Below are 19,494 nucleotides of genomic sequence, written 5' to 3' on the forward strand. Positions count from 1 at the left end.
AAATATCTCCCTTTTAAAAATAAATAAATAAACGTTTGAGACACCATTTCCTGTTTGGCAGGCGTGAATGGGATTTTTAGGAGAATAAAACATCTAGATTCTCTTTTATTCAGAGAGTAGACTTTAGCTCTTAATGCTTCCTTACCTCACTAGTGACACCTATGGCCTTTTTCCTCTTCCTACTTCCTTAGAATGATTTGGAATCTCATGAAAAGTCTCCAGAGAAGCAGGTACTCCCCGGTGATGGATTTGTCCTGTGGGTGGAGGACGGCAGATAAGGCTTTCTGTCTATTTTGGTCACACGATTCTGATTCCTTATGTCAGTGGCTCTCAAGGAGGGCAGTTTTACCCCTCAGGGGACATTTGTGATGTCTGTGGACCGTTTAGAGTGTCACAACTGTCAGAGGAGGGTACTGTTGGCATCCGATGGGTAAGGACCAGGTATGCCACTAACCATCCTGCAATGCACAAGGCAGTCCCCACAAAAAAGAGATACCTGGCCCCAGATACCAGTAGCGCTGCTATGCGGAACTCCTGCCTTACATTCACGGGATGTTTGTGGTAGTTTCTCAAAATCCAGGGAAGAAACAGGGAAAATGCTCTCAATTTATATATTTACAGATACACGTATTGGAGCTGCACTAGGCAGTAGCAAGCCTAGAAAGTCCATGAAAGAAAGTGCTCTTAATATGGAAATAGAATTCCCACCTTCTAAACCTGGCTCTGATTACCCATTGAATGATTTTAGTAAGGTCATTTCTTTCCTTTCCGTTTCTTTCTTCATCTGCAAAATTAATGATTTACACTTCAGCTTGTTAAAATTGCAGATTTCTGGGCCCCCTTTAGACATCATAAATTACGATATCTGGGTTTGGACCTAAGATCTTTCGAGTTTTCCTTTTATGGTTAGTCCTGCTTAGGTTCTCCGTAAGAAATCTTTGCCCCTCCCGAGGCTGTGAAGATACTGTTGAGACGTCGGTTCTGCCCAAGGTGAGCTACACGTTCAGTGCAATCCCAGTCGAAATCCTGGTGGTTTTTGTAAAAAAAAAAAAAGGATTTTTTTTTGACGAAAGGGTTCTAAAATTGACTTGAATGCACAAAGGTTCTAGAATAGCCGAGAAATCCTGAAGAACAAAATCGAAGAACTTCAGCCACGAGATTTCAAGACTTACTACAAAAGTAGTTGTAATCAACTTGGTGTAGTATTGGCATAAGAAGAGACAGCCTAGCGGAATACAATCCAAGGTCCAGAAATAGGGCTGCACATATGTGGTCACTTGAATTTATAGTGAACATACCACTGGAAGTCGGTGTAGCAAGGACAACCTTTTTTTCTTTTTTAAAGTTTATTTCGAGAGACAGAGGGCACACACGTGAGAGCCGGGGAGGGGCAGAGAGAGGATCCCAAGCAGGCTCCACACTGTCAGCTGCAGAGCCCAATTTGGGGCTTGATCTCACAAACTGTGAGATCATGACCGGAGCCGAGATCAAGAGCCTGACGCCTAACCGACTGAGCCACGCAGGTGCCCCGAGGACGATCTTTTAATAAAAGGCCGTGGGATTATTTGGATATTTGTGTGGAAAAAAAATGAACCTGGGTACCTACTTCACACCCATACACAAAAATTAACTTCAGGTGTATTATAGGTCAAGATCAAGATAACAAAGGTAAAACGATAAAGCGTAGGAGAACGTGTACACGAATGTGGGGAGCCAACGTTTTAACAAGCTCCCCGGGTGACTGTTGCACAGACCGAAGTTAAGAGCCACTAGTCTCGTGTCTAGTGTTTCTGACGTTACTCTAACCTGCATACTTGGTGTTGTGTGAGACGTTCATAGGGACTTTCAGTCTTTTTAATTGCACTGCTAAATAGGGCTTTGCACACGACAGGTGCTCTGCACAAGCCACCTGGCTGGTGGCACAGGTGAAGCCACAGTGATACAGTGCGTGTTGCCATCCACTTACGATGCTTTGTGGGCGAGATTTAGAGAAATCCCTCCGACTTAACTACAGATTTCTTATTTTCCTTCTCTTCTCTGATGAAAACATTACCGCGTTACTGACAACGTCTTCGTTATGCAGGTGGACGACCAGGATGATAGTGAACGGTTTAAATCGGTTTTTCACTGGGACATGAAATCCAGGGATGGGGCAGATGCAGCTAACAGGCAACCCCTGGTGAACGAGGTGAGAGAAGAGGTATGAAGGGGTCTGGAAGAAGGGAAAAGAACGGCACGCTCTGCGAATGAGATGCATTATTATTACTTTTGAATGTTTATTTAATTTTGAGAGAGAGCACGTACGTGTGTGCACGCGCTGGGGAGGGGCAGAGAGAGAGGGAGAGAGAGAATCCCAGGCAGGCTCTGCACGGTCAGCATGGAGCCCAACGTGGGGCCTGATCCCACGAACTGGGAGATCGTGATCTGAGTGGAAATCAAGAGTTGGACACTTAACTCACTGGGCCACCCAGGCGCCCTGAGATGCACCTTTATTTTTACTTCTAGAGGAATTGATTAGGCTTTTGTTCACCCAGTTTGTGATTGCAGCTGTCTACAGAGGACATCCATCAACAGGCCATGGGGTCATCTCTACCATATCTGCTCCCAGTCCAAACTCACTAGTCAGTTTGTTGCTTCCAACCACGGTGTTTCTGTCCCTGGGAACAACCACCCAGGCTGGAAACCACGGCTGTCCTTTCTCCCTCTGATACGCCACTCAGCTCCACCCTTTCCCTGCATTTCACTCTCCCTGCTCTGATCCACATCATCTCCTGTCGAGTGACATTGGTCACACATCACTTTTTGGGTAGCCCTAACTTACCCTTCCTACCACCTGAGAATTTATGCTCACTCTCTATGGAGAGTCTTCTTTCAAAATTCCTCAGCAATTTACTTTTTAAAACAATTTTTAATGTTTATTTATTTTTGAGAGAGAGAGAGAGAGAGAGAGCATGAGCATGAGCATGAGCATGAGCATGGGAGGGGCAGAGAGAGAGAGAGGGAGACACAGAATCCGAAGCAGGCTCCAGGCTCTGAACTGTCAGCGCAGAACCTGACTCAGGGCTCGAACTCACGAACTGCAAGATCATGACCTGAGCTGAAGTCGAACGCTTAAACGACTCAGCCACCCAGATGCCCCTCAGCCATTTACTTTTAATTATACATGTGATACTTGCATTTTCCTTGTTGCAAAAAAAAAAATCCAACGTACAAAGTTAACCCCTTCCCTTGTTCACCATCGCCAGTCAGTCCCTCCGTAGACGTACCTGTTGTTCGCAGTCTTGTGGGTATTCTTTCAGACTTTACTCATTTACAAACATGTAATTCATTTCTTAGTACTTCCATTTGGATATGACTACTGCCACTTATTGGGGGATCTCTAATGAATTATTTAACCATTCTTTGGCTTTCTTCTTTATAAATTGAACTTCTGTCTTTCCAGATATCCGGTCTGCCCCACGTCCAGCCCACTTGGTTCCCCATTTCTTCCCCACAATTCCAATCAGATTCACCTCCTCATGGTCTTTCATACGAAGCCTGTCATTGCCTTCATGCTTTTGTTCCTGGTAGTCTCCACCCTAGGAATTTATTCAACAAATACTTACTGAGTCAGTTATGTGCCAGGCACTGTTCTAGGCTGTTAGAACAGTTCCAGGCTGTTCATCAGTGAACAAAACTGATGAAAATCCCAACCTTCTAGAATGGTTGTCCATCTTCCTCTCTTTGCCCCTGTTAACTGGCCTCAGCCTTGAAGGTTCAGCTCAGATTCTATCTTCCTGCCAAGAGTGGGGCCCATCTCATGTAGGTCGCTTCTTAAAACCTTGTGTTTATCACCAATACGGTACATTTAAGCACACAAACATTTTCTAATCGCTACCTATTTTGTATGTTGGTTTTATCTCCCTAGATAGGCCACAGATGTCTTACATAAAGAACTGTCTTCCCTTTTTTCTTTTTTTTTGCTTTTCTGTTCCCAATGTTAATTGCTTATCCCGAGATCAGGCACATGACAGGCAGTAGGTTTTTGCAGCATCTCTGAATAATGCTGGTTAATCTCACATTGCCCCTCCATAGCGACTCCCCACTGCTCAATCTGGGTACAAAGATGAGCAAAGAAATGTTAAGTTATATTTAGACCCCTTCTATGATATAAGTGAATCTGAGAAAGTTCAACTTTTTAGGATATTAGGTTATTTTCTAGGTGAAAAAAGTGAACATTTTTGTTAGCTGAGACCCACCATATGCCAATAGGAATTTATAGCCTTTAGAGAATTTCTCTTATGTTAACAGTGTATGTGAGCACGCTGGGAGGATGGGGTAGGTCTCACCAACCAATGTGTTAGGGTGTGTGCTTATGCATTTGTGTGTTTCCTTTATAGAGAGGCTACTGGACCGGATATGGGGAAGGGAGTGGTTGGTGCCCAGGAGCTCTGCCAGATCCTGAAATCGTAAGGATGGTTGAGGCCCGAAAGTCTCTTGGTGAGGTAAGGGCCCTAGACATTACTCTAGCAATTAGTTTGATCGTTTCTTTATCTTAAGATTGTGGTAGGGGCGCCTGGGTGGCGCAGTCGGTTAAGCGTCCGACTTCAGCCAGGTCACGATCTCGCGGTCCGGGAGTTCGAGCCCCGCGTCGGGCTCTGGGCTGATGGCTCGGAGCCTGGAGCCTGTTTCCGATTCTGTGTCTCCCTCTCTCTCTGCCCCTCCCCCGGTTCATGCTCTGTCTCTCTCTGTCCCAAAAATAAAATAAACGTAGAAAAAAAAAATTAAAAAAAAAAAAAAAAAAAAAAAAAAAAGATTGTGGTAGACAGACTACTGACCCCTCCCCCAGAGGTTACCATGTGCCAATCCCTGGAACTGTGTATCTGTTACCTTATATGGCCAAGGGGACTTTGCAGATGTGACTAAGCTAAAGATCTTGAGATAGGAAGATTACCCTAGATTATTAGGGTGGACCCAGTATAACCACAAGGGTCCCTATAAGGAGGGAGGCGAAAGGGTCAGAATCAGAGACAAGGTGAGGTGATAACAGAAGCAGAGGTCAAAGCCATGTGGAGCCACACATGAAGGGTGCAAGTGGCCTCTAGAAGCTGGAAAAGGTAAAGAAATGGAGTCTCCTCTAAAGCCTTCAGGACGGACTAGACCTGATCACCCGTTTTGGACTTCCCCCCCCCCCCCCCCCGCAACACTGTAAGAGAGATTTCAGTAGATTTTCATTAGAAAAGCCAACGTTGGCCCAGATGATGCAAGTCCTTAATGATTTGCACACTTCTAGTCCCTCCACACACCCAGGGCACTTTGAAGAAAGTGCCTTTGTAGAAACCACTTTGGAAACTATCATTAGTCTTTGGTGACTCAGCCTTCAGCAGATAGAAAGAAAACAGAAACACAAATGCTGTGGTGCCCGGTGTCATTAGGAAGGCTAATCATCGGAAGTACTCAAAAAGTTAGAAGGGAAAACTAACGTTTTGTTCTCGATGCCATGGAACTAATTCTCGTGGACAAGTTACGGAAGAGTCTCCCGCACATTAACCGCTGCATTAGCATACCAGCCATTGGGTCAAAGGGGTTGTGTTCTCTTTGGGTCCCCTTGGGTTGTATCAGGTTCCACAGAATTCGATGTAAGCATTGAAGGGGAAGCCCCTTGACCTGGGAAACGTGATTTCTTCAGTGTTGACAGTGTTACTCAAATCGCCAACGGAATGACACCTTCAGGTTTACTGCAGGTGATCGAAGTGTTTTTCAACCACCTTATAAATCCAGCAGCATTGGTTCTGATGGTGCTTTCAATGGCAGTTTTACTTGTTCTCACCTCATATCATTCTGAATCTCGTGCTGACACTGGTTCTGACCAGCAGGAATATACAGAAGACTATGAGCAACAGAGGGGCAAGGGGAGTTTCCCAGCCATGATCACGCCTGCCTATCAAAGAGCCAAGAAGGCCAACCAGCTGGCCAGCCAAGTGAGTGCCCTAGTGCTGGTTCACCATAGGTTATGCTAATTTTTGTCACCAGTGAGCCTCTGGGATTCAGGTAAAAACCACTAAGAGAGTGCTTATGGACAGTAGGTGTCATTAGTGCGGTATTATGGAGACAGCTGTGTCCTCATCTTTTCCTTGCCCGTTGTCTTCTGTGCCTTGATTGGGCCACATTGGCCAAATGGAGAACAGACCAGGTTGCCTACCCAAAGACTGGACCGAACAATTTCTCGAGGTCGCTTTAGCGTTTCAGATACTGATTTTTATGAAGTGGATGGCAGATCCGCCTGAAGAATAGCAAAGCTTGTTGGCTAAGAGGTCAGATTTTTGGAGCCAGAATGCTAGGATTTGAATCCTGGCTGTCTCACTTACTAGCTGTGTGACCATGAGAAAATTACTAAGCCTCTCTGTTCCTCGGCTGCTCATTTGTAAAATGGGGAAAATAGTAGTCCTGCCTCATGTGATTGTTATGGAGAGGAAATGAGTTAGTGTTTGTTAATGTTTAGTTCCTGACACTCTCTTGGAGTTGACACATGAACATTGGTGCTTTTTAAAGAGGCTTATAAAGCAAGCCCTAAAAACTTGCTATGGGCTTGTGTTGAGTGTAGCCCGATGGAATAGCTTCAGGACAGCTGCAAGGAAAGGTCCTCACAAAGGCTGGTGGGTATGACCTTGACTCTCTGCTGTCTCTTCATCAGGTGGAATACAAGAGAGGGCATGATGAACGTATCTCCACATTCTCCACGGTGGCGGATACCCCTGAGTTGCTACGGGCCAAGGCAGGGGGACAGCTTCAAAGCGATGTAAGAAATGATGGAGGCCAAGACCCTGTGATTCTCCTTTAAGAGTCTCTATTCCCTCCTTCCTTGGAGGTGGAGGGAGGAAGTATGTAGGAGGCCTCTCAGTCCCATGTGGGAGCCAGGAAGAACTTTCTGAGGTCAAGGATGGTCAAGTCAGATAGGTCAGCTAGCAAAGACCTTGTGAAAACTCTTTCTCAGAGAGACAACTTAGATAGTATCAGTAACAAATCAGGTGTATGAGATTAATCTGAAAAAATTCTGACCCTGTCCCTGCAAATTACACAAGGTAAACTTCTAAAGAATTTCTACCGTTTGCCTTTTCACAGCCCAGTTGCTCCTTAGCATAACGAGACCAAGAACTTAGTCTTCTTCTGAGTGGGAAGTTTAAGCACAAATCCATGTTCGGCTTAATGAGTGGCTCCCACTTGCCTTTGGTGGAGAAGCCTCTTTTGTCTCCCAAACTCGACTGGTGGCTCCTTGAGGGCAGAAGCCTTACTGCTCCGCCCAGCCCCACCACCTGGCCCACAGTAGGTGCTTCATAAGTAGGTGTTGAATTCTGTATTGAATGTCTCCGCGCACCAGGCATTGTGCTGGGTTTGGGGAAAAAAGAAGGTAAATAAGACGCGTGTGGTCCATCAAGCTGTAAGCCAATGATGATGCCATAGGGAGACATGGAGGGAGCTATGCAACCCCTCATCAGATTGCATGCTAGATACTGGGACTGTGGCATGAGATTCATTTTCTTTTTTTTTTCATTTTCCAGGTGAGATACACAGAAGACTATGAACAGCAGAGAGGGAAAGGCAGTTTTCCTGCTATGATCACCCCTGCTTATCAGATAGCCAAGAGAGCCAATGAGCTGGCGAGTGATGTGAGTGTCCGCAGCAGTGTTTTCATGTCAGGGGAGGAAGCGGGAAGTTACCTGGACCTGGCGAGTACAACTTCCTGTCTGCTTTTGCATGCACCGTGGTCCAGGAAGTAGCTCTCCTTCAGAACTCTGAAGCCGTTTTACCAAGATGGTGATCTGGCACTTTTATGTCTAGGACACACTCCCTGGACCCAAGCAGGAAAAAAAAAAAAGAGACATTCCACAAAACACTTGGTTTTACTCCCCTGGCTTCTGTGCATAGAAGGTTCAACTCACCAGGTTTGTCCTTTGCCTTCGTTTAGGTGAGGTACCATCAACAATATCAAAGAGAAATGAAGGGGGTAGCTAGGCCAGCTGCTGGAGCTGCAGGTGCATCGTCAAGAGAATGTATGGACCAGTATGGCCAGGTATGTGATACATCACTTGCTTTCTGGCGGTCAGTTCTCAGGTCAGCAGCCCACTAGCCTGTGACACACCGATGACCCTTTAATCCGGGGTTGGGCTGTGGTTTATGTTGCCCTATTTATGAGAGGTAGATTTTCCCAGCCAGACAGCAACCACAAATAATGACACAGGGCTCAACCTGATCCACGAAGGAAAAACAGTTTCTCAATGCTTTTCCTTTTCTTTTTTAAAATAAAGAACCTATACCAATATGGTTGATTCGGCAAGAGTAAAGCATTCTCACCTATTAATTGAAGAATGGTCCCAAGGCCTAAGACTGGCTAATTTTAACCCATCACTGTAGAAGTGTGAAAGGGATCCAAATGCACGTCTCAAAAACTGTTGGGCACTTCACTGAATAGCAGGACTCATGGCTTAGAAAGTCCATGTCTTATGGAGGTTACTGGATAAAGCAATGTGCCAGAGAATGTGTATCTTTTCCCCAGTTTCACTTCTCACATGAACTACTTATTGATGGGGTGTAGGGGTAGGTTGAGATGATAACTAGAAGCTAATTTTTATTTGTATGTCCCTCTGTATTTTCTGGTGCTACACAGGTGTAGGAGAGAAAGGGAACATTATTTTTTCACCATTGTAAGTAAAGGGTATTGGACGGCCATGTGCGTTCTGGAAGATGCCATTCAGTGGGCTTAGTTGATTTTTTAAAAATTAATTGGAACGTTGTTCGAATTTTTGGTCAGTGGCTAGACTCTACAACATACATGATTTATTCGACATACATCATTTATGAAAGGAAACAACTTATTTCTCTTTAGAAAAATAAAACATCTCTTCATATTGGGGAGACACTCATGTAAGACTTGGGATGTGTGTGAAAATAGATTGTGACCCCTTTGCAAATGTTTAGTTTTGAATTAAAAAGTCCCTTTTATTAAATACCATAAGTTAATTAAATGGTCTCCGTGCTTTAAACCCAATGAAATTATGTCTTTCTTGGTTTCATGTTTTAAGTATATTTTATAGAAGGCTCAAGACAACTTTATAAGCATTTTTTTTTTTTTTTCAACGTTTATTTATTTTTGGGACAGAGAGAGACAGAGCATGAACGGGGGAGGGGCAGAGAGAGAGGGAGACACAGAATCGAAAGCAGGCTCCAGGCTCCGAGCCATCGGCCCAGAGCCTGACGCGGGGCTCGAACTCACGGACCGCGAGATCGTGACCTGGCTGAAGTCGGACGCTTAACCGACTGCGCCACCCAGGCGCCCCCAAGACAACTTTAAAAAAACACTTTTGGGGCGCCTGGGTGGCGCAGTCGGTTAAGCGTCCGACTTCAGCCAGGTCACGATCTCGCGGTCCGGGAGTTCGAGCCCCGCGTCAGGCTCTGGGCCGATGGCTCAGAGCCTGGAGCCTGTTTCTGATTCTGTGTCTCCCTCTCTCTCTGCCCCTCCCCCGTTCATGCTCTGTCTCTCTCTGTCCCAAAAATAAATAAACGTTGAAAAAAAAAATTAAAAAAAAAAAAACAAAACACTTTTAAGAAATATTTGGTTCCTATATTTGGCAAAAAATATTTTGCTCTCAATGTGGACAGAGCTATCTGCCATCACATGAGCGTGTCTGGACATATCTATGCACATCGATGAGATGTAACCTCATAGTGTCATAGTTATTTTCTTGGCCGAAGTTTCTGGTCACGGTAATAACAAATCTAAGAATCAAAGTGGGTGTCGTTTAATAGCACCGCCAGCAACTGTTGAGAGGATCAGTCTTGGGTGGCATTTCCTTGTGTGATATAGCGGGACCCGCCAGGCATGAGTAGGAGGGAGTGAGAGAGAAGCAGACAGACAGTCAGATAAACTATAAATATCTGTAGTGCCTAAAATGCCATACAATTCATTCTTCTTTTCAACGAGTAACTGTTTTTTTAGGTTAATGGACTGTATCATATCATCAACGTATTGTTTGTAACCAGTCAATTCCCCAGTAGGATTGAATGCCTCACTAAAAGATTTACACACCCGACATAGATACACATAAGCAGAGAAGTTAAACTAAAGCTGCAAACCAAACCTACGCCATAGAGCAGAATGGGAAACGGGATTATCAAAGAATTCGAGAGCCTTTCTTCTTCTTTTTTTTTTAAGCTTAACTTTTTTTTACTTATTGCATTTGGCCCCAAACATTCTGGCATCCAAACATAAAAGAGCACTCGGACTGAACAGTTGTCACTATTGGATAAAAAGGAAGCCTGGATTTTCTAATTTGACCCAGCTGTTTTATTTAAGAAAATGTGTGTGCCATGGGGCGCCTGGGTGGTTCTGTCGGTTAAGCGTCCGACTTGGGCTCAGATCATGATCTCACAGTTCGTGGGTTCGAGCCCCACGTCGGGCTCTGTGCTGACAGCTCGGAGCCTGGAGCCTGCTTCGGATTCTGTGTCCCCCTCTCTCTCTGCCCCTCCCCCACTCGTGCTCTGTCTCTGCCTCTCTCTCTCAAAAATAAACATTAAAAAATTTTAAGAAAATGTGCGCGCCAGACTCTGACCCTGGTACAGAAGCAGGGCAGGCCTTTGTCTTGGAGGAGGCAGGAGGTGGAGGGAGTCATGAGCCCCAGGGGGCACATGAGGTAGTTTCACATTTGTGGGAACGCAGATGAGGAAGCAGCTGATTCTGCCTGGGGCAGGACTGGGAATGAGGGAGGAGCTCCCGAGAGAGAGGGTGGCGTCTGACAGGGTCTTGAAGTATATCCCACTGCCAGGAAAGGTTTATGCCAGCGAACATCATGATGGTTCCATGGGGGAGGTTTGCTTTCGTGGGAGTCGGCGCATGGTGTGGGGAAGAGGAAGGAAGAAACAGGCCCAGATTATAATAGTCTGGGATACACATTTAGTCCCATTTAGAGCCTTTCACCCCAAATACAAAAATTCAAATAGTTATATAATGCTCTTCTTGGCAAATTAACATACGTTGCTGGGGAAATGGCATCTTGCATGTTAATGGGTTTCTCTGCAGAGATCTGTTAACGGGCCCAAGAAAGGCAGCATCTGAGATTACTGGAAGACAGAGGGACCTCCCAGGTGTCAGATATGACATGAGTACTCCATGTACTCATGGAGATTTGTAGAATGTCCGCATTTATCTGGTGGAAATGATGAAGGTGATAACGATAATAGCTACCGTTTATTTCGTGCTGTGTGCCAGGGACCAGTAAGTAGACCTGACCACCAAGTCCACCATCTTAGCCACCACATGGTATTGCTGGGCCTGGAAGGACCAGTGCGGGTGGACCTCTACGGCAACAGGTTCTAGGAGGTATCACTGCTAGCCCCCCCACCGCCATCCAGGGAGGGGAGCATCACTGATGGAAGTTTTCGATTGGCCCAGCAGGGTTACTTGGAGGAATATGAGGAGCACAGAGGAAAAGGCAGCTTCCCCGCCATGATCACCCCAGCTTATCAGAACGCCAAGAAAGCCAACGAACTCGCCAGTGATGTAAGTACCTCATCGGGAAGACCCACAGGTCAATTTCTTAGAGCTGAGCCAGAGTAAAATGTTAGCCCTCAGTTTCTCTCCAAATTTCTGACATCTGCTTCTTTTGTTCAGACTCTTCGGTCACAGTTATCTGCTTCAAAGGAGACTGGCACAAACAGTGGAACTCCCTTTAGGTCAGCCGAAGCAGGCGCAGATGCTGGGCTAGCCAGATGAGCGGGGCTAGAAGAGTCTTCGCTGAACGGCCCATCTAGAAACCTAGCACTTTAGGGGAAGAGCTGATTAAAATAAGCCATATGATTATCAAACTGGGTATAACCCAGTTGATAAAATGATTTTTATTTGCAGAACGTTGGCCAGCTGGCGGTCCTTGAAAGATAGGCTATAATTAAACTCGGTAGAGGGACGTGCACACATAGATCTAACACAACAACTTGAGCTTGGTCTATATATAGTTAGAAGCCAGCCATGATTTTCACACCCGGCTTGCCCTACTCTTTTACTCTGTCCTATTCCGTTATTATACCCATTTGCCAAGGAAGGTGCACTCTTGCCTCAAGAGGATAAGTAAAACGCATTACTCATTTTGCCCCTCATTAGCAGGTTAAGTGAGAAAATATGTTGAAACCATGGGCAGGCTGGGTTTGGAACGATACCTTTTGGTACAATTGTTTCAAGATGTCTCTTCATGCAGAATTAAGCATAAAGGGCACCAAGTGTGAAAGGGGCCAGTAAAAATTTTAATACAAAAGGAACCGAGTAGTTTATGGATTTCATGGAGGAAAAAGTCCCTGTGATTTTTTAATTTTCCCTTCAGAATGTTCTATTAAGTAAATGTTGACGTTAAATGTGAGGTCATTTTGGAGTCACTTCTCTCCTGAAGCATGAAAACAACAATTCCCTCCTTGCGTGTTTCTTTCAGATAAAATACAGGCAGGACTTCAACAAGATGAAAGGGCCTGCACATTATCACTCCCTCCCAGCTCAAGACAACTTGGTTCTCAAGCGGGCACAGAGCGTGAACAAGCTTGTGAGCGAGGTGCGTGTGGGGGACAGTGGACACTGGGGCGACCCCAGAGTGAAAAATGCCACGGACTGTGGCTTATGCGCTATACGTCGTTACCAGTTCCCATGGAACGAATGCGCCGTAAAAAGCAACTCACAAGAGAGCCCAGAATCAAACAACCTGAACTCAAAATTAAGTGTCTCCAAGGGTTCAAAAGTTTCTTCTCGAATTCCCATAGGGCTGTAGACTGTCAGACATTTCAGGCAGTAGATTTTTAGGTCCAGGATACTGCCCTAGCCAACCTTTATCACGATATGTCATTGTCAAAGAGTGGACATCGATCATGAGAAAGTGTTTGCAGCATTGCACGTCTCTTATCCTCTTATAATTCTAGCCAGCTTTCCCAGAAGCTGTGTGTGTCGTATGAATTCCCGTTACCTTGGAGGCTGGACTGACTGCCAGGCGCTGTGTGTTGTTTGGGCTGCCTGGTATTTTGGAGTTTTTGAATTGCTGGGACTCTGGCAAGGAAATAACCCCTGGAGCTCCCAAATCCTCATCACGCCCTCCAGTCCTTTCTTTCACAGCAGCCTCTCACTGGCATTTCCTCTCTGGATCCTAAAGGCATTTGAGTTAGCAATCTCTTGCCACAGGGAAGAATGAGAGCTGTTAAAAGTAATCCCTTAATCAGTTATCCGCAACTGAGAAATAGATATTCAAATATCCGAAAATATTTTTCTTCTCTAACCTCAAAAGGTCCGTCCTTAACCCCGAACTGTTACTTACTCTGCGGTCCTCTAACCTTGGGCTGCTCAGAATCCCCGAGAGTGACATTTTCCTCATCTTAGCAGGACACTCACGTATTTTGGAGTCATAGATGGGTGCCTAGGTCTTGGAATCTGCTCTTTAAACAAATGTTCGCGATGGTTTTGATGCTCCAGGCCAGAGGTCAGCGAACTACAACCGAGTGCCATAGCCCGGTTTTGTAGATAAAGTTTTATTGGAACACCACCACCTCATGTTTGGTTACACGTTGTCGATGACTGCTTTCACACCACAAGAACAGAATTCGGTAGTTGCCGGAACTTGCTCTCGATTCACGGAACAGTGGATCTAGATGGAACCTTTGGAATTGTTAGGTCCTCACTTTGTCGTAGGTCTGGAAAAGTAGAGTGTCTTATTCTGGTTTAGAGAGACTTTCAGGAACAGGGGCGCCTGGGTGGCGCAGTCGGTTAAGCGTCCGACTTCAGCCAGGTCACGATCTCGCGGTCTGTGAGTTCGAGCCCCGCGTCAGGCTCTGGGCTGATGGCTCAGAGCCTGGAGCCTGTTTCTGATTCTGTGGCTCCCTCTCTCTCTGCCCCTCCCTCGTTCATGCTCTGTCTCTCTCTGTCCCAAAAATAAATAAACGTTGAAAAAAAAAAATTTAGAGAGACTTTCAGGAACAGAATTGCAACCAGATCTCTGAAAGTACCATTTTACCACCCAGGAAAAACACTGTTAACATTTTGGCCTTTGTCTGGGTGAAGATACTATAACCTAGTTTATGAATATGAAGACATTTATAGATTAGAATTCAACTATATTTACAGTCTGGTGTACTTTTTTCACTTTATATCAGATTGTGAGCATTATAATGCATCTTGCATACTTTATTTATTTAAAAAAATTTTTTGAAAATTTTTTTCTAACTTTTTTTATTTTTGAGACAGAGAGAGACAGAGAGAGACAGAGCATGAATGGGGGAGGGTCAGAGAGAGAGGGAGACACAGAATCCGGCTCCAGGCTCTGAGCGGTCAGCACAGAGCCCAACGCGGGGCTCGAACTCATGGACCGCGAGATCATGACCTGAGCTGAAGTCGGACGCTTAACCGACTGAGCCACCCAGGCGCCCCGCATCTTGCATACTTTAACAAGCATGTTTCCACCATATGTTTTATAAGATAGGATAACAAGTTATATATATTTTCTTGGTGAGGCGTCACAAGAGAACCTTCGGTTTCTTTTCGCTGTTATGTTTATCCCGTAAGACAAACCAGTCGTGCTCTATTCGTGGTAATCAGTCTGCAGCTGCCTCCTCCAATTACCTAGGATGACTTGGAGTCTATTTCATGACTGTAGCCTCACATCTTGCATCCAGCTACCCAGGGGAGCTCAACTAGCCAACCCACTTAAAATTAGAAGGCACTCGATGCATCTGTTAGTGGTCTCGGTTATTATACTGCTTTGTAAAGCAACTTTTGGGCCTACGTTTTATTGAAGTGTACATACGGAGAAGTGTATAGGTCATCTGTACATAAGGGAAAGGATTTCCACAAGTGGACACATCTGTGCACCTAGATCCAGATCAAGAAACAGGACATGACTCAGACACATCCCTCCCAATCCCACAGACACTTTCCCCCGAGAGTGACCACTGTCCTGATTTCTCAAACCTGTTTCGCCACTTCTTGGGCTCTATGAAATCTTACTGTCATTTCTCTTGAAAGGGACTATATATATATATATATATATATATATATATATATATCTTTATATATATATATATATATATCTTTATATATATATATATATATCTTTAATTTTCAGAACCAAATTGTTGATTTACTTATTTATTATTTGAAAGGAAAACATGTACTGCTAACTTACAGTATCCTATGCCTGGTCTTTTTAAATGCTGGGTTGAAAGTTTTCTAAAAATATCCTAGTAAAGCCCTGGTGACATTTTTCAAGAGTGGCTTCGGGCTTGGTTTTACTGTGTATCTGGTGTTTTGGTTTCCAAGGTGGAATATAAGAAGGACCTGGAAAGTAGTAAAGGTCACAGTATCAACTACTGTGAGACGCCTCAATTCAGGAACGTGAGCAAGATCTCAAAATTCACCAGTGATGTGAGTTTTTAACACCTCAGCGTTGGTTTGGGGCTTTGTTGATGAGCTGGTTTCTAGGTCTCTTAAGAGACAGTCTGTGTGAACATATCTGTTTGTCCCGGAAGCATGGCCTCTCAGGCACGAATACCTAAGAGTCTTGATTAAGGTTGCCTGCAGGCAGTAGTCCATGTAGTGTTAAATTCTGTCACGCCCCCCGCCGCACACATGACCTTGAGTCCTCATGTTAGCACCCATCCTCTTGTGTTCTTCCTGTGTAGCGGTAGCTGGCTCCTGGTGGTGAATGCTGGGGAGGGAGGCTGGCTGAGCATGTAACATCGCCTCTCAATGTGACCTCGTGCTTCTTAGTACCCGATCTCCTTTAACCTGGGGACCCAGATGTTCTTTCCTCATTTTACAGATGAGCAGAGACATGCTAGAGTGGCATTCGCAAATCTGGAAATTCCCAAAGTTCTGGGGACGTTTCGTTGAGCACATCAAGGACCCATACTAGATATGATTTTATTTCTGCTTAGCTGTACATAATAGTAGAATTTAAAATCCTGAGGGAATTTGTAAGGTTCAGGGAGGAATTTATTGCCTAAATGTAGGGGTTAAGAGCACCAGCTTCAGAGCTGACAGTCCTGGCTCCATGATTAGCCAAGTGTTCGACTTTGGGCAACTTGTTTAAGCTCTCTGAGCCACTTTGTCCACCTATAAAATGGAGATGATACTGAGTCCCTCCTCGTCATGGAGTGTTTGTGAAGATGAGCCGAGTAGGATCGTGTCTCAGACATAGTAATAGATTTGTCTAAAGAATTTCACTGCCTATAGGGCGCCTGGGTGGCTCAGTCAGTTAAGAGTCCAACTTCGGATCAGGTCATGATCTCACAGTCTGTGGGTTCGAGCCCCGCGTCGGGCTGTGTGCTGACAGCTCAGAGCCTGGAGCCTGCTTCGGATTCTGTGTCTCCCTCTCTCTCCGCTCCTCCCCCACTCACGCTCTGCCTCTCTCTGTCTCTCAAAAATAAGTAAACATTAAAAAAAAAAAAAAGGATCACTGCCTAGAAACTCTATGGCCTCCCAGGGTAGATTATTTTAACGTAGCTTCGTTAGAAGCCACCCAAAGTGGTCCTGTTTATGACTTCTTGGTATCCCATTTTGGTTTTCTCTTCATTTGGTAAGCTGCATTTGGGACATGACGTCATTACTTCCCATGGTTTTAGTCGTAACCCACTTATGGTGTAAAAATCACAGAATTTGGCAAAGCTCAGGTTATATTCTTCATGTAATTAGAAACGGAGGTAATAGCCTGCAGTGATTTACATGAGCCCCGAGCGCCTGCATAATCAGCGCCTGTCCGTTGGGGAGCGCCACACGCTCAGGGTAGGTTTTCACAGGGGGAAAAAGCTGGTATATTTACAATTAGAAATGTTCCAAGAAAACTGGGTCTGTTGTGTACTGCCTGTGCTCACCCAGATCCTTTGTTTGGTTGTGTGCCTGTGTTCTGGCCGCACTCCAACCTCTTGTGCTTGCTTGAAGTGTAAGTTGTTTTGTTAAAAAAAGGTTTGTCTTTTTCACTCAGCAAGGCGCTGACTACTTCGGTAGGTTCTATGTAATCATTTATATTAACAATTTAGTGCATTAAGATGAGTAGTAGTTTATCTTCAACAGGTTGGGAGGAGAATGCTTTTCTTGAAAGTTTTGTGTTTCCGTGTAGAATAAATATAAAGAAAACTACCAGAACCACATGAGGGGCCACTATGAAGGAGTTGGTATGGACAGACGGACCCTCCATGCTATGAAGGTTGGAAGCCTGGCAAGCAATGTGAGTCCTAGTTTGAAGGGCCTGTAGGTCTGGGGACCTGTTGGGGTGGAGGGAGGTGAAACGTGAAGATTTCAGCCAATTCTTTTTCGACTTCCCTTTGTAAAAGCCAGTGTTCTATTGTGTAAACATTAACCGATACAACCAAAGCTAGGTTGACAATTTGCAAAAGCTTCAATTTATTGGTCTCAGCTTTCTCTGGCTTAAAGAGTTCTTAAATGTGTTATCATGGATCTAGTGTGAGAAAAACATTCCGTTTCTGAGAGAGAGAGAAAAATGGCTGAGCATAATTCTTATTTGAAATCCCCCAAATTTCCATAATGTTTGTGGCTTGTTTGGAGTTGGTTAGTGGGTTGGTTGGTTCATTCATTTATTCAATGGTAGTGTTCATTGAAGACCTCCTGCGGGCAACTGCCGGTCAAGGTGGTGGGATAACGAAATAGATCGGATCCCATTGTGTGTAATCTGTTAATCTCTCCTTGGCTTTGTCAGTTCAGTTGACAGGGTTGCAAATGTCAGGTTGTAAATCTTGGAGGTACAGGGCACTTAAAAGAAACTGATTTCATTATTAAAACATACAAAGGTCAAATTTCCTCTGCTTGAGAATGTCAAATTTGACCTATAGAAAAAAAAAATTTTTAAATCTTGACTTTTCGTTTATTTTCTGGGGGTTTAGCCAAGAAGCTCTTTCATCATATACCCATGTGCCACTGCTTCCCTTTGTAAGGGGTTCCATAATTAATAAGAAAGATAAAATAAAAATGTGCTACAGATGGAAGTTCACTAATTTTGGATTAATTAAGAATTCGAATGAATTAAAGGCAAAGTGCGAACATAATTTAATTTTCCTTGGAGGTGGTGAAACTGAATTAATTTGATTTCTTGTTACTTTTTAGAAGTTTCCTATGTCATTCAAACAAGGTCAAAAGAAAGTGGGGACTAATTTCTTTCTTTCTTTCTTTTTCTTTGTGTTTCAGGTTGCCTACAAGGCTGATTATAAGCACGATGTTGTGGACTACAACTACCCAGCCACTCTTACTCCTTCCTATCAAACCACAGTGAGACTGGTTCCCTTGAAAGATGTAAGTTCTCTTCCGGTAGCACCTTCTGCTTTATTGCTTGTCCCTTCCTCCTGTGGAGTGATTCTTAAGTAGCAAGATGGAAAGAGATAAGATATAACAGTTCGTAACAGATGGAAGGGATTAAGAAGGGGAACTTTCCCACCAGGAAGCCCACGTATGCATGTTTGGAAACTCTTAGATTTTCCACGTAAGGTGGGGACAACTCTGGTTCCATCTTGAAAATAACCTGCTCTTCAGTATCTCCTTACAGAATTTGGTGGAATATGTCTGCTGTTGGGCACATTGAAAGTAATCATTCTTCAGCAATGAGGAGCTTCTTTTTTTCTTAATTTAAAGTTTTGGAGTATGGTATGTTGAAGGACTGCAGGAAGTAAAATAAAATAGCTAAAAGTTGAGAGGAAGTGGTAATGTTGACTCAATTTTCTCTCAGGAACACTTGGGAAAGTATATGTATTTCTTAATTACTATAGTGGTGATTTTATTTAGGTACAGTTTGACTTGTCCCAATGAAATAAGTATAATTAATTAAATTTATTGTTTTCTAAGTGTAAGAATTTTACTGTATATGCTTATTACAGGCAATTTAGGAAATACAGAAAAGTACAAAGAAAACGATTAAAGTCATCTGCTATCTTAAAAAGTAGTTAAGGTGGTTTAGAACTGAGTTCATATCTTAGTTATTGGCCAGTGATGGTTATCTCCAACCAGTCAATAATGTAATAAATAATTCAACATATATTTACTCAATGCCCAGTGCTACTTTCCTTTACATTCCCTTGGGCTCAGCATGACCTCAGTAGTTGACTTGGGTGTTGCTCTCGGTAAATAGGTCTTCCGGTCGCTCTCCCTCTTGCTCGGAGTGGGAGCCTTGTCGGGTTCAGCTGGGCATCTCCAGTGTTTAACGCACGGCTTACGGGACAGCAAAGGACAGTCACCGGCAAAGGATAGTTTGGTGAATGAAATAAGCTTTTCAAATGTGTAGTAAAGCAAAGAATGGGAAGTCAAGGAATATAAAGGGCCTAAGCTTTGCATCTTCTTTTCCCAGGAAGTTTGGTTGGGTTGACTTTCTCACATCACCTTCATGAAACCCAAGGTTACACTTGACTACCTAAGCTACTTCCTTTCTATTTTGGCTGCATGCATTACCTGGGAAACTTGAGGACCAAGAGCACCTCATTAAAGTGGGAGTGTCTGCT

At 44.2% G+C, this 19,494-nt stretch overlaps 1 protein-coding gene across 8 annotated transcripts in view; it reads left to right on the forward strand.

Moving 5' to 3' along the window:
* The window catches only part of LOC115527124 (nebulin related anchoring protein), a 70,696-nt gene that overhangs the window by 3,952 nt on the left and 47,250 nt on the right, over positions 1-19,494 (forward strand). For 2 of the 8 annotated variants that reach the window (XM_030334540.1, XM_030334545.1), the window contains exons 4-14: positions 2,084-2,200; positions 4,380-4,484; positions 5,853-5,960; positions 6,674-6,778; positions 7,539-7,646; positions 7,946-8,050; positions 11,426-11,533; positions 12,453-12,569; positions 15,314-15,418; positions 17,112-17,219; positions 18,194-18,298. In XM_030334540.1, coding sequence (XP_030190400.1) covers positions 2,084-2,200; positions 4,380-4,484; positions 5,853-5,960; positions 6,674-6,778; positions 7,539-7,646; positions 7,946-8,050; positions 11,426-11,533; positions 12,453-12,569; positions 15,314-15,418; positions 17,112-17,219; positions 18,194-18,298 — 1,191 coding nt within the window. The remainder of the gene's footprint in view (positions 1-2,083; positions 2,201-4,379; positions 4,485-5,852; positions 5,961-6,673; positions 6,779-7,538; positions 7,647-7,945; positions 8,051-11,425; positions 11,534-12,452; positions 12,570-15,313; positions 15,419-17,111; positions 17,220-18,193; positions 18,299-19,494) is intronic. The other 6 variants (XM_030334541.1, XM_030334542.1, XM_030334543.1 and 3 more) reach the window with 6 other exon arrangements.

The sequence above is a fragment of the Lynx canadensis genome, chromosome D2 (assembly GCF_007474595.2).
Source record: "Lynx canadensis isolate LIC74 chromosome D2, mLynCan4.pri.v2, whole genome shotgun sequence".
In the NCBI taxonomy this organism is placed as follows: domain Eukaryota; kingdom Metazoa; phylum Chordata; class Mammalia; order Carnivora; family Felidae; genus Lynx; species Lynx canadensis.